The sequence below is a fragment of the Sminthopsis crassicaudata genome, chromosome 2, assembly GCF_048593235.1.
Source record: "Sminthopsis crassicaudata isolate SCR6 chromosome 2, ASM4859323v1, whole genome shotgun sequence".
Classification (NCBI taxonomy): Eukaryota; Metazoa; Chordata; class Mammalia; order Dasyuromorphia; family Dasyuridae; genus Sminthopsis; species Sminthopsis crassicaudata.
In genome coordinates, this window is record NC_133618.1 from 316,465,948 (window position 1) to 316,478,835 (window position 12,888).

The 12,888-nt window shown below is 36.0% G+C and overlaps 1 protein-coding gene across 6 annotated transcripts in view; it reads left to right on the forward strand.

Moving 5' to 3' along the window:
- The window catches only part of DPF3 (double PHD fingers 3), a 397,766-nt gene that overhangs the window by 61,209 nt on the left and 323,669 nt on the right, over positions 1-12,888 (forward strand). The window contains exon 2 of one of the 6 annotated variants that reach the window (XM_074290121.1): positions 467-550. The exons of 2 other annotated variants lie outside the window; for them this stretch is intronic. Coding sequence is in view for 1 of the 4 variants with exons in the window: in XM_074290116.1 (XP_074146217.1) it covers positions 493-530 (38 nt within the window). In the remaining 3 variants the exon portion in view is untranslated. Of the gene's footprint in view, positions 1-466; positions 570-613; positions 850-12,888 lie in introns of those variants that run through there. 3 more of the 6 variants (XM_074290122.1, XM_074290116.1, XM_074290123.1) reach the window with 3 other exon arrangements.

Consider the following 12,888-nt stretch of genomic DNA (forward strand, 5'->3'; position numbering starts at 1 on the left):
CTTTGTAATTACATAGCATTCATTTTTTTGGTTCTCATTTACACTGTTGTCATTGTTTATATTGTTTTCCTAGTTCTGCTGACTTCACTCTGCATCAGTTCATATAAATTGAAGATAAAATCTTAGTGGCATAAAATAACATCCCTGTGGACTCTTTTGTGGGTGGGGAGATAAAATTTTATGATTCTAATTGGAAGCCCTGGTTTGAGCTATGTTTCTTAGTCCACCATGTTACATAGTGCGTGCTGTTTCTCTGTAATGCAGTTCGCACAGTCTGCTTACTGCAAAGGAATGCTTTATCTAAAAGATAGATTGATGAGATAATTTCTGTACAGATTATTCACTGGCTTTTTTTTTTTTTTTTTTTTTTTTTTTAGCATCTGGCCTTTTCTGTTAAGCCTGGTATTGTTAAGGTAAACAGTGATGGCCATTTTTATCTTCAGTAAAACTGATTTTTTTTTTCCAGGGGACTGGACCACTCTTTTTGAAGAGATGCTGTGTATTGACAATGGCATTGATGGCTCCCAGGAGTGAGTCCTGTGCTATAAAGGTTAAGTTTTCTGCAGAAGGTTAGCTAGCTTCAGGATGAGCTTCCTCTTCTGGTTTATTTTGCCTATGGCAGATGGCAATAATTCCCAAGGTGGTGGGGAAGCAGCTGGAACTGGGACCACTGCCTGATGCTTTTACTGCCTCATGGAAATACCCATAGTTATTTTTTTTGGGGGGGAAGGGATGGTCCTACTGCTTTTGATTTTACCCCTTTCCCCCTAATTTCTGATGAGAAGACTCTAAGCCAAAAGAAATTAGACTTTGTAGATATGACAACAGGTGAAGAATTGGAAGAGCAGGGTGAGTCTATGTTTTTGCCTTGCTTTAAGTTATAAGTAATTATTTCATATTTTCTGTGCTACTAGTGTTTTTCTCATTTGTCTTTTTATAAAGTTTAAAAGTTTTCTTGTAATTTTGAGTTTCATAAACATGAACATTCTCATATATAAAGAATAGAAAAAGAAGATTGTATATGAAACTATGAATCTTATTATATAAAGCTCATTTTGTTTTATCTTTTAGGATATATTAAATTCTGCAGTTAGTACCAAAGCTGTCCTTTTAGTCTGTGTTGCTTTTTAAGCTTTCTTGTACTCTTCTGTGCATTTAAAAAATGCTGTCTTGAACTTTTTTGTTATCACTATCATTAATTCTCCCCTTCCCCATCTCCTCTCTTGGAGCAAGTTAGCAAATTCAAGCTAAACAAATTCATACATTGACCATATCTGAAAATACATGTCTCAGAAATTCTGCACCATGAGTCTACCATTTCTTTTTCAGAAAGAGGGTGGTATCCTTCACAATTATTGCTTTGAAGTGGTAATTGGTACATTAATAAGAATTCTTAAGTTTTTCAAAACTGTTTTTCTTTACAATGTGGTAATCATTGTATAAATTGTTTTCCTGCTTCTGCTCCCTTCTTTCTGGATTGGCTTATACAGATCTCAGGTTTCTTTGAATCCATTCCTTCAATCATTTCTTATAACTTACTAATATTCAGTTATATTTATGCATCACAATATGTTCAGCCATTTCTTGACTGGGTTCCTGTTTACTTTCGAGTTTCTTGTTATTTCTTGCTTTTCCCTCTGTTCCTGACCTCTTTGGGGTGTATGTCTAGTAATGGCATCTCTGACACAAAGGATATGAATAGGTTAGGTTTTTTTTTTTTTTTTTTTTTTTTGTGTGTATGTAGAATTCCAGCTATTGTATTTTACAACTTCACTAACACATATTAATGTGCCTAATTACACAATCTGCTCCAACAATTGTCATTTTCCTTTTTTGGTCATTTTTGATAGTGTAGAGGCTGTGACTTAGATTCTCAGAGTTGTTTTAATTTATGTTTCTGTTATTTTTAGTTATTTGAAGCATATTTACCTACGGTTGTTAATAGTTTGCCTTTCTTCTTTTGAAAAATGTTTGTTCATATCATTTGTCCATTTATCAAGTTAGAAATGGCTCTTGTTCTTATTATACAGTAATTGACTATTACTTAGAATTATTCATTTGTATTTTATCCTTTCTGTTCTTCAGTGTACAATACCAATGCCTTGCATTTAGGAGGTGAAAAAGAAGAATTCATTATTAAGACTTTTAAAAAGATCCTTCCCCCATCGTTGTCCCCTTTTCCTGTATTTTAATATAGAAAGAATTTTGAGGGCAATTTCTAAAAAAGTTCCAATGCCATTGTAGCATGTCTTCTTTCTCATCTCCACTCAGGATTTGTGCTAGAGGCAGCTTATACCAGCTTATATAGTTTGAGAGAGAGCCGATGGTTAAATTTTCAGTGGGATCATTTGTATCTTAAAAATAAGCAGATGCTACAAATCAGGATTTGATTTATTTTTTTCCCATTGATTATCTAAACATAATAAAGTGATGGAGAACATGTAAATTAAATCTACAAGTGTGTTTTGCGTTGTTAAACTCAAGAGAGCTGATTGTTAAATATTAACCACTATGCTCCTACCCCCACTCTACTGACATCTATATGTATTTCTGGGAAGCACCAATATAGCCTTTTAAACTAAATTTTCTTTAAATTTAGAAGCAAATAATCGATAGGTTTGAAGCCAGAGCTTTCCTCTGGCTTCAATGTTGCTCAGTCCTTCTTTGCTCCCAGTGGGACTGTATATCCTTGCTGCTGAGGATTATGGGAAGTTCTGTTGGTTACAGAAGAGACAGCCAGAAGCTCCCATTGGGATTGAAGAGATAGAAAGGAGGGTGCCCTTTTGAGAGAGAGGTGGGAGGTAGGAATCCACCCAGAAAGAAAGATTAAAGTACTGACATCACTGTAGGCATGGCAACAGCAGGACAATCACACTGACACCAAATGGTCAGAACCCCAAGGGAAGGCCCCTATTCATTGCTTTTCCTTTTCTGACTTGGGGCAGGCAGGGAGGGATGGGGTGTGTGTTAGATGTAGAGGGAGAAAGGTGTTGCTTTTTTGTTCTTGTCTGTCTCCTTGTACTAAAAGTTCTGTGAGCCTGATGCTTCCTTTAGGAATGTTCTTTCATCTCTGTTTATTACCTAAAGTGGTCTCAGATTTTGGAGGGAGGGAAGGAGAAACAAATCAGGATGGTTGAATAGAGATAGAGACAGTTATTTTCAAGGAGGGATTCTGGAATATCAGCTCAGTTTTTCCTGAAATAACTATACTGTCTATGCTTCTTATCCCTCATGTAACTCCAAGGGGGCTCTGGCATTATGTCCAGTGACATAATACTCTTCTTTGTTGTCTCAAAGATAATATGGGGTTTAGTACAAATTATGAGTGACAGAATTTTCAAAAGTATTTCTGTCCAAAACTAACTAGGAGGAAAGAATCAAGAATGATCTCCCAAGGGTCCTGTTTGTATAGAAAAGAAACAAGTGTAGCAATGGGATGAAGTTTATGCACTGAAACATTGCTATGACACTTTGGAGCTGAAGCTATTGTAAAGAAAGCTCATCTTGAACCCAATCCAAGAGGTATTAGTTACTGAAGTCCTTTTAATGAATGACTTCATTATAAGGGATGGGGACCCTGAGGACAGCATCAGAGGGAGGGTGCAGTGTATCACCAGAACCCAGATAGCATTTCTCTCTCTTTCAGTAAACGTAGAGATAAGCACAGGTTGATTACATCCTGTGCTGTTCAGCTGGGGGAATGTGATGGAACTGGTCTACAAGGCAGGTCACAGGAAGCCTGTGACCTACTACCATTTTATTTTATCCTTCAAGCAATTAAAGTAGCCTCAAAAGGAAGGAGGTTTTCTCTTCTGTTATTTAAGCTCTTTCTCCTCATGATCATCACACTTTTAATATTTTGATGGATTGTCAGCTCATTGATCTGGGTACTGCTGTGACTAATGCAGATTGTAATCTATCCACATCCAAGTGGAAGTTGGTTGTTCAAATATGAATGTTGGGAATCTTGTGAGTGGGGATAGACTGATGAAAATAAGGAAGCTGGGATACTCTGATATGTATGCTAGATGTTTGGGGATCAGATTTCAAGGATTTCAGAGAAAGAGGGGGCATAATATAAAACTAAGAGCCATTCACTAATGGAGAAAGAGCTTATATAAAGAGAGAGAGTTCTGAAGGAATTACAAACTATTATCCCATATGAAAATGATCCAAAGTACAAATAATAAGGAAAATACAAATCAAAAGTGAGATTTTTGCCTGAGAGTGATTCTCCAATGCAAATCCACTAAATTGGAAAGCTGACCAAAAAGTTCGAAGTTAATTTTGAAGAGATTGTAGAATGATAAGCATACTAATGTACTATAAATGGATCAATCCATCCTGTAAAGCAATGTAGAATTATGCTTTAAGAAAATTACTCAAATGTCCATATCTTCTTACCTAGAGATCTCATTTTTGGGTTTATGTACCAAGGAGATCAAAGAGGGAAAAATAGCTTCTACATAAACCAAAATATTCATAATAGCAAAAAAATTGGAAAAAAGTAGATGCTTTTTGGTTGGGAATGGTTAAAAAGATTGTGGTACATGTATAATGGAAAATTACAATAATATAAGAAATGATGATTATAAAAAATTCAGAGAAGCATGGGAAGACTTAGATGAAGTGAAAGTGAAGTAAGCCAAACCAGGAAAATAATATACCCAGTAATTATAATAAGATCAATGAAAAAACTTCATCTATATTGAATGCTGTGTAGTTATAATAACTTAAGTTTATGCCTAGAGAAGAGATAACTTAATGTACATTTCTTCCTTAACACTGGAGAGGTAGGAGACTAGATTGTGGAAATTATGTGTACTTTTAGTTGATGTATTGCGTTTTTTTCAACTTCTCTCCCTGTCTCTGACTCTCTGTTTCTGATCCTCTGTCTCTGTCTGACTGACAGTTTCTCTATCTGTCTCTCTTTTTCTCCTAAGGATAGTTTTCCAGATAAAGATATATTTAGAAATAAAGGTGATGTAAAAATAAGATAGAAATTATTGTTGTTAAAGGATATATAGGAATTCATGGCCTAAAATTTAGCCTGAGAAAATTGGGAAGCTTTCATGAATGATGTTCTGAAGATAAAAAGATTCTGATGAAGATAAGAGGGAATTGTTTAAAGAGAATGTATATACTCAGGGAACTCACTGACTAACTTAGATTTTAAAAAGGCATGCTCAGAAGATAGTACTAAGGACAGATAACTGAGGAATGCAAAACCCATGGTCCTGTGAGAATAGTGGCAGGAGAACTAAGGCTCAGGTTAAACTCCAAGATCAACAAAAATAATTTTTATTTATTTTTAACTGAGAAAAAAAAGAGATTCAAAGAAAGGAGAAATGGGAAAATAAAAAGTAAAACTACTCAATTTTCATTCTTTTAATTTTTTTATTAATGAAATTCATCTTTGGTCTGGAAGGGCCAGAACAAAGATGGCTAAAAGAGACTCAAAGTCCAGGATAATTAGGAAGATATAGTTAAAAAAAACACCTTTGATGTGAATAAGTCATCAAACCCAGATCAACTGCATTCCAGAGAACTGAAAAAACTGGTACACTGAGATTGTTGAGCCACCTTGAATACCAAGAAAGATGCTGAAGGATTAGAGAAGGGAGAAATGTTCTAGTTTTTCATAAAAGGAAAGTTTGTAGATACTACAAAAGTATAATCAATTAGTGTAGCTTGATTTACATTTCTTTTAAATTCTAGAGCAGATCATTATAGGACTGTTAGTAGACATCTAGAAAGGGAAACGGTTGATCACAAAGAATTAGCATGGCTTTATCAAGAACAAGTTATGCCAGACTAACCTCATTTCCTTTTTGGACAGGATTACTAAATGTATAGATCAGTGGAATAGTGTACAACTACATTTTAATGAAATCTATGACAAATCCTCGTGTGTGTGTGTGTGTGTGTGTGTGTGTGTGTATGTGTGTGTGTGTGTGAACAAGATGTGAGCTGCTATGGGGATTTGATAGTAACTGTTATGTTAAGAGCTATTAATTGCTAAGGTACCCTTCATTTGTGATATCATAGAATGGTTTTTTATAATTCTTAGTGTTTTCTTTTAGTATTATTTTCTGTCTCTAATACTGTTCTCAGTACTTTTTATCTGGTGCTTCTTGTATAGGCATTCAAGTACTGATATTTTCTTCTTGTACTTCTTGTTCTTTTCCTTTTCCTTCTCCTTTATTTCCTCCTCCTCATCTTCCTCATACTCCCTACTTCCTCATTATCCTCCTATTCCTACTTTTACTTCTTTTTTTCTCCATCTACTCCTGCTTTTCTCTCACTCTGCTTCATTCTTCTGCTTTTTTGCTCTCCCCTTCCTCTTTGCCTTCCTTTCCTTCTTTCCCTTCCTTTCCTCTTCCTCTTCTTTTTCTTCCTTCTCTTTTCTTTTCCCTTCTCCTTTCTTTGTTCTTTTTTTTTTTTTTTTTTTTTTTGGGTTCAATGTCTTTTCAATCCCACCTATGGGTTACCCTCTAACTCAATTGAAAAAACAAAATCCTCTGATTTGTCAGATGACATCCTAAGGCTCTTCATCTTGTAGACAGTAATGCTCCCCCACTTTGTAACCAATATGCATAAGCAACAAAACAAACACTTGCTTTGGCCTGGTCTAAAGATACATGTCTTATTCTGCATCTTGAATTCATCACCCTTTTGTCAAGAGATGGGTAGCATGTTTCATAACCGGTACTATAAATCATGATTGGCCAAAGTACAGATCAGATTCTTAAGTTTTTCAAAGTTGCTTGTCTTTAGAGTGCCGTATAAATTGTTCTTTTGTTTCTCCTCACTTCACTCTGGTTCAGTTCATACAAGTCTTCTGAGGTTTGTCTGAGACCATATCTTCTGTCATTTCTCATGGAGCAATAATTTTCTATGAGTATGTCATAAATTATTTAGCCTTTCTCTAAACGATGGGTATCCCTTTAATTTCCATTTCTTTGCTTTGATAAAAATACTCTTGTGAATATTTTTGCATATGTGGATCTTTGTTGTTTTATTTTTTTGATTATAAAATAGTGATATAGATGGATCAGAGCATATACAGATTGGTGACTTTTGGGGCATAATTCCAAATTGCTTTCTATAATGGTTATATCAATTCATAACTCTCACATTAATTTCTTGGTTGAGCTTAGCTTGTTCTGAATTGTATTCTATTTTGGTAGTAGGACCTATAACTGAGGGAATTGCCTGGTTCAATGGATAAGTACAAGATGATTATATAGCTTCCAAGTAGTATTTCATTTACATGCTTTAATTGTTGTTGCTTAGTCATTTCATTTGTGTCTGACCCCATTTGAGGTTTTCTTGGCAAAAATACTGCAGTGGTCATTTTCTTCTTCAGACCATTTTATAGATGAGGAAATGAGGCAAATGGGGTTAATTGACCTGCTCAGGATCACTAAGCTATTAAGTGTCTGTACTCTGTACACTGTACCTCTTAGCTGCTTTTACATGCTTTAAAACTACCTCCCTTGCTGACCCTATCAGTATTGAATACGGGGAAAGGGGAACTGTTCTTCAATGGTAGCTACAATGTCAAGTTATCTACAGAGCCCATCAATAATTTGGGCCAACTTAAGGTAGCTCATGACCACTGTACTATTGGTTGCTGCCCTGGAAATATTCATTTCAAACTAAGTGCAAAGCTGGAGACTTTTTCTTCTGTTCTTGGAAGTAGTTAGAAATTTCACACAAATATCCTCTGTACTGTTAAGTGCCACCCAACTATGGTAAACCAAAGGACTACAAAGAGATATATGGTTAATCTAATCAGGCTGTAATAACATTTACTTATATGCAAGAAGTTATGCAAAGAGAAGATTGCCATCATTGCTTATTTTATGGTTACAAAGCCCCTTTTGGATACTTTATCTCAATTACTGTAGTAGCTAACATTTATATAGCTTTTTAAATGCTTTTTTCATCATAAGATTGTGAGGAAGATGATATAAATATTATCAACTCCATTTTTCACATAGTACAAACTCTGAAGTATTGTGTTAAACCTTTTGAATACAAAGAAATACATGTCCTTCCCCCAAACAAAAAAAAATCCACTCCTGACTTCAAGGAGGGGACAAACTAATGGGAAAGACAACATTTAAATAATTAGATATATACAAGATAATTGCATAGGGAAGACTCTTGCAGAAAGAGATGAGGTGGGGTGGGAGTGGGGAGGGAAGACCTTTTGCAGAAGGTGAGATTTAAGCTGAAGAAAGCTAGGAGGACCAAGAGAAAGAGTTGAGGAGAGAGAGCATTCCAGGCTGGGAGACAGCCAGTTCAAGGGCACAGACCACAGATGAACTGTTGTGTGAGAGGACCAGACAATAGACCAGCATTGCTGGATTGGACACTGTGGAGAGAAGAGTAAGACTAACAAATATAAGAAAGAATCACGTTATAAACAACTTCAAATGTCAAACAGATGATTTTATATTTGATCCTAGAGGCTATTGGAGATCACAGGTGTTTATTGAAAAGGGAGGAAGGGATGACTTGGTAAACTTTAGGAAAACCACTTTGGATCCACAATCAGGAAATGATAGAAGTAATACACTTGAGTCTGGGTCATTTGACTATAACTGGAGGTGTCTCCTTATATTTTTTTCTGCTGAAATTCATCTTTTCTCAGATGCCACGTCCTCAATGAATTTTTTCTGAAGTCTTCTCAGCCAGAAATGATTCTTCACTTCCTAAGCCTCTCATGACATGCAATTTGCCCTGTTCTATAGATTTATCACATTCTAATTTGTATTATAGTCATATGATTATTATCTACTATTCCCCTTACTAGATTCTTAAATCATTGGGAGTAGAAACGACCAATTCTCACCTTTAGATTCCCTATGGAGCCTATCACAATTTCTTATATAGAGGAAGCATTTTGTTTTATTAAGACAGAATTTGATTAAGTAGAAGGGAAAATTTCCTGATGAATGGATTGCTACAAGAGATAGTGAGTTAATCATCACTAGAGATACTCAAGAAAAGGGAGGTTACTCCGGGAAATCAGGAATGTAATAGAGAGTATTTCAGGTTGGGTTCTGTACATGGTCTTTGATGCTCTTTTTTAATTCTGAACTTCTGAGAACAGAAAAAGCCATGGCAGGGCCCAAAAGATAAAGTTGGTGAATCCCTGATTAACCCAATTACCTTTTCTAAGGGGTTGTGCAGAAGGTCAGCAGATAACTTGTTAGATCATGTCTCACAAGCTTTCTTTTTCTCTTCTTTGTTAGTAGTTATAAGTGAGCTTCAGGGAAAAATTTTTGGGCCTGAGGGAAGGGAATAGAATTTCAAGGCTGTAAGAACTATGCTGAATATTCTTTGCTTTTTTCTCCTCCCTCTACCAGTTCCACCTTCACCTTGGGATTGTTATCAATCAGCATGCATTCATTGAGATCCTACCATGCACTTAGCCCTCTAATAATTAATCTCTGTGAGGGGGATACTAGAAGAGCTTCAGATTTGGCTCCCATCCTGGAAAAGCTTTTCCACATAGGTGAGTTGATAAGAACAATGCAGGAAGTCACTAGAGAAACATGTAGGATTGTATAGAATTAATGTCTAATTTAGAAGCATAGATTATAAGTGTTATTAAAAAGAGAGGATGGGGTAGAGAGTTGTAGGACCAGATTTAGCTGTATTTTGAAGAATAGACCAGATTAGATAAATAGAGAGAAGTAAAAACTGGCATAAATAGGAGCATGGTGTATTTGGAACATGGGAGAAGATCCATCTGCCTGATCTTTGAGAAATAGGTAGAAGTTCCAGATTACCTGACATTTATCTTTTAGAGCACACTACATTGTATCGCATTGCTCAAAGGGTTTTAGAGAACATCTAATCTAACCCCTTTTCATTTGACCAACGAGGAAAACTGAGGTCTAGAAAGCATAAATGGCTTGCCCAAGGTCACATGATAGTAAATAGTAAAACCAGAATTTGATACCAACTCCCTCAACACAAAGCCCAATATTATTTTCTCTGTACCCTGCTGTCTCTCATAGCAGCCACTACATTTGGATATAACTAATACTAAGAGTCAAAGTCACAAGTTGCTCTTGGAATATTTTGCCTTCTTGGTGTAGATCTGCTCAGTTCAGGTTGGATAACTTTGTGTGGCACTTTTTTTTTTAAATTAAAAAACCAAAAATAAATGGACATTGTACAACGAATTTACTGAGCAATATAATTGCTTGCTTAAAATAGAGAGCAAAGACAATGCTTCTCCTATATTGATTTCATTCCCTAGTCTATGATCTTAATGTCAGGAAAGCATAGTTCTAAAGGCTGACATTCTTGATATGATATTCAAGCCTGGGACACACAATTCAAAGAAGTTAGGTAGGTAGCTCTCTCTCTCTCTGTCTCTCTCTGTTTCTCTGTCTCTGTCTATTTGTCTTTCTGCCTCTGTCTCTCTCAACTTGTTTCTTTCTCTAAAATCTGGAGCATTTATCCTGTGAGAATGACCTATTGTAGGATGGAGCTGATCAGACTTCACTTCAGTCAGAAGATTGTAATGGACATGGCCATGACTCAGAAGACTATTGAAGAAAAATCAAATTTGAAGAATTTTGTTCAAGCAGAAAATTAAAGGGAACTCAGATTTTCTATAGTGATTAAACTCTGTTAATTATTGGGAGGTATTGAGGGTGTCTCCCTTTTCCATTTTCTGGGGAGGAAGGGGATAAGCATTTATTAAATATTTATTAGACACCATATTTTACAGATATCTCATTTGAGCTTCAATAACAATCCTGAAAGATAGGAGCTATATATTTTATAATTGAGGAAATGGAGGCAGATAGAGGCTAAGTAAGTAACTTTCTCAGGATCTCATAGCTGATAAGTATTGAGATTATATTTGAACTCAGGGACAGCACTCGGATATACCATCTAAGCTTGACTCCTTTCAGCCAGGGTAGGACAGAGTCTGTTCTAGGGTGTTATCGAATAAATGTTGCTTTTGGGTAAAAGAGTGGGAGTCCACTTTTAATCCTTTTTTCCCAGTTTATTTTGTAAAGTATAACTGTTTAATAAATAAAAACTATTTAACTAGAATATTTTCCCAGCTAAACTATTATAATATCTGCTACTTTGTCCTTGAAGAGATAGAAAACTGTAGCAAGGTGAGGGTCAAGAAGAGAAAGTTTTAATTTTTTGAGTGTTATGGGAGTGCATGACAATAAAAGTTATACCCCAAATATAGTCCTTTTCTGTTTTAATAATTTTCATATTTATTCTGTTTTTAGCTTACTTTGTATAGATTTACTTGAATGTTGTCACCCTGAATAGACTATAAGCGTCTTGAGGACAGGCACTATCTGTTTTTCTTTTTTTGTGTCCCTAGTATTTAGCACAGAGCCTGACACACATAGCTATTCAATCACGTCCATGACCCTAGGGACAAAGTCCATGGGCTTTTCTTATAAAGTTACTGGGGTGGTTTGCCATTTCCTTCTCCAGTGTGTCCTCATTTTACAGATGAAGAGCTGAGGCAAAAAGGGCTTAAGAGACTTGCTCAGAGTAACACAGCTAGCAAGTATCTGAGGCTGGAATTGAGATCAGAGCTTCCTGACTCGAGGAGCACTGAAGCATCTACCACATAAACGCTTTTACACACACACACACACACGTATCTATATCTATATATATACATACATACATGTATATACATATCTGTATATGAGAGTCCTAGCAAGAAATAATGAAAGTCTGATCTTTTCTCTATTATTTTGCCCTTACTAGGCTACAGACATATACATATACATACTGTACACCTTATACACTTGAATATAGAAGGATTGAAGGATCTGTGATTTTCTTAGCATGGAGAACTCCTGGTGTGGGAAATTCCTCCACAAAAGTTGTATTAGTTTATCCTAGGGATTTACTTGAGGCACACATACTTTAAGCTAGTGCTTACTTGAGTAGAATTTTAATCCAGTTCTTTATTCACTTATTCATCGTACATTTATTAAGTTTTTGCTCTTTGCCAGGAGCTGTTAGTTGCTGGATAGGCAGCTAGTTGGCACATTGGGTAAGCACTGGGCTTGAAATCAGGAAGGCTCATCTTCAGGAATTTAAATTCAACCTCAGATATTCACTAGATAATGACTCTGGGCAAGTCACTTAAACTCTTTTTGCCTCAGCTCCTGATCCTAAAATGAAGATACACTGGAGAAAGAAATAACAAATCATCCCTTGCCTCTGGGCAAGTATTAATACTTTTCCCTTAATTTCTCCATCTGTAAAATAAACTAAAGAAGGAAATGACAAACAATTTCAGTATTTTTGCCAAGACAACCCCAAATGGGGTCACAGGGAATCAGACATGACTGAAGAGGACTAGGGCTTGACAATACACAGAAAAAAATTAGCACTTGTCCTCAATGAGTTTATATTCTCTTGAAAGAAACTAGGTAATATATCCATATGTGTTAATACAAAATATATACAGTGTAATTTCTTTGGGGGAACCAACAAGTGTGGTGAGTGGAAGAGAAATCAAAAAACTTCCATGTAGGAGGTGACCCCAAAACTGAACTCTGAAGGAAGTTGAGGATTCTAAGAGGTGGTGACGAGGAGAGAGTAGTTCCAGGTGTGGCGTGAGACAGCCTAGACAAAGGCAAAGGTGGGGGATATGACATATGAAGAACAGGAAGTTTATATGGAAGGTAGAATTCATGTGTAATGAACCTAGAAAGTTAGACTGGAACCATGTCCTGAAGCTCTTTATTAGCCAAACAGAGGAGTTTGCATTTTGACCCAAAAACAAGAGATCCTGGAACAAACTCAGATATGGTCAGATCTAGCTGCAGGAAGATCCCTTTGGCAGTGTGTGAAGTATGGGATGGG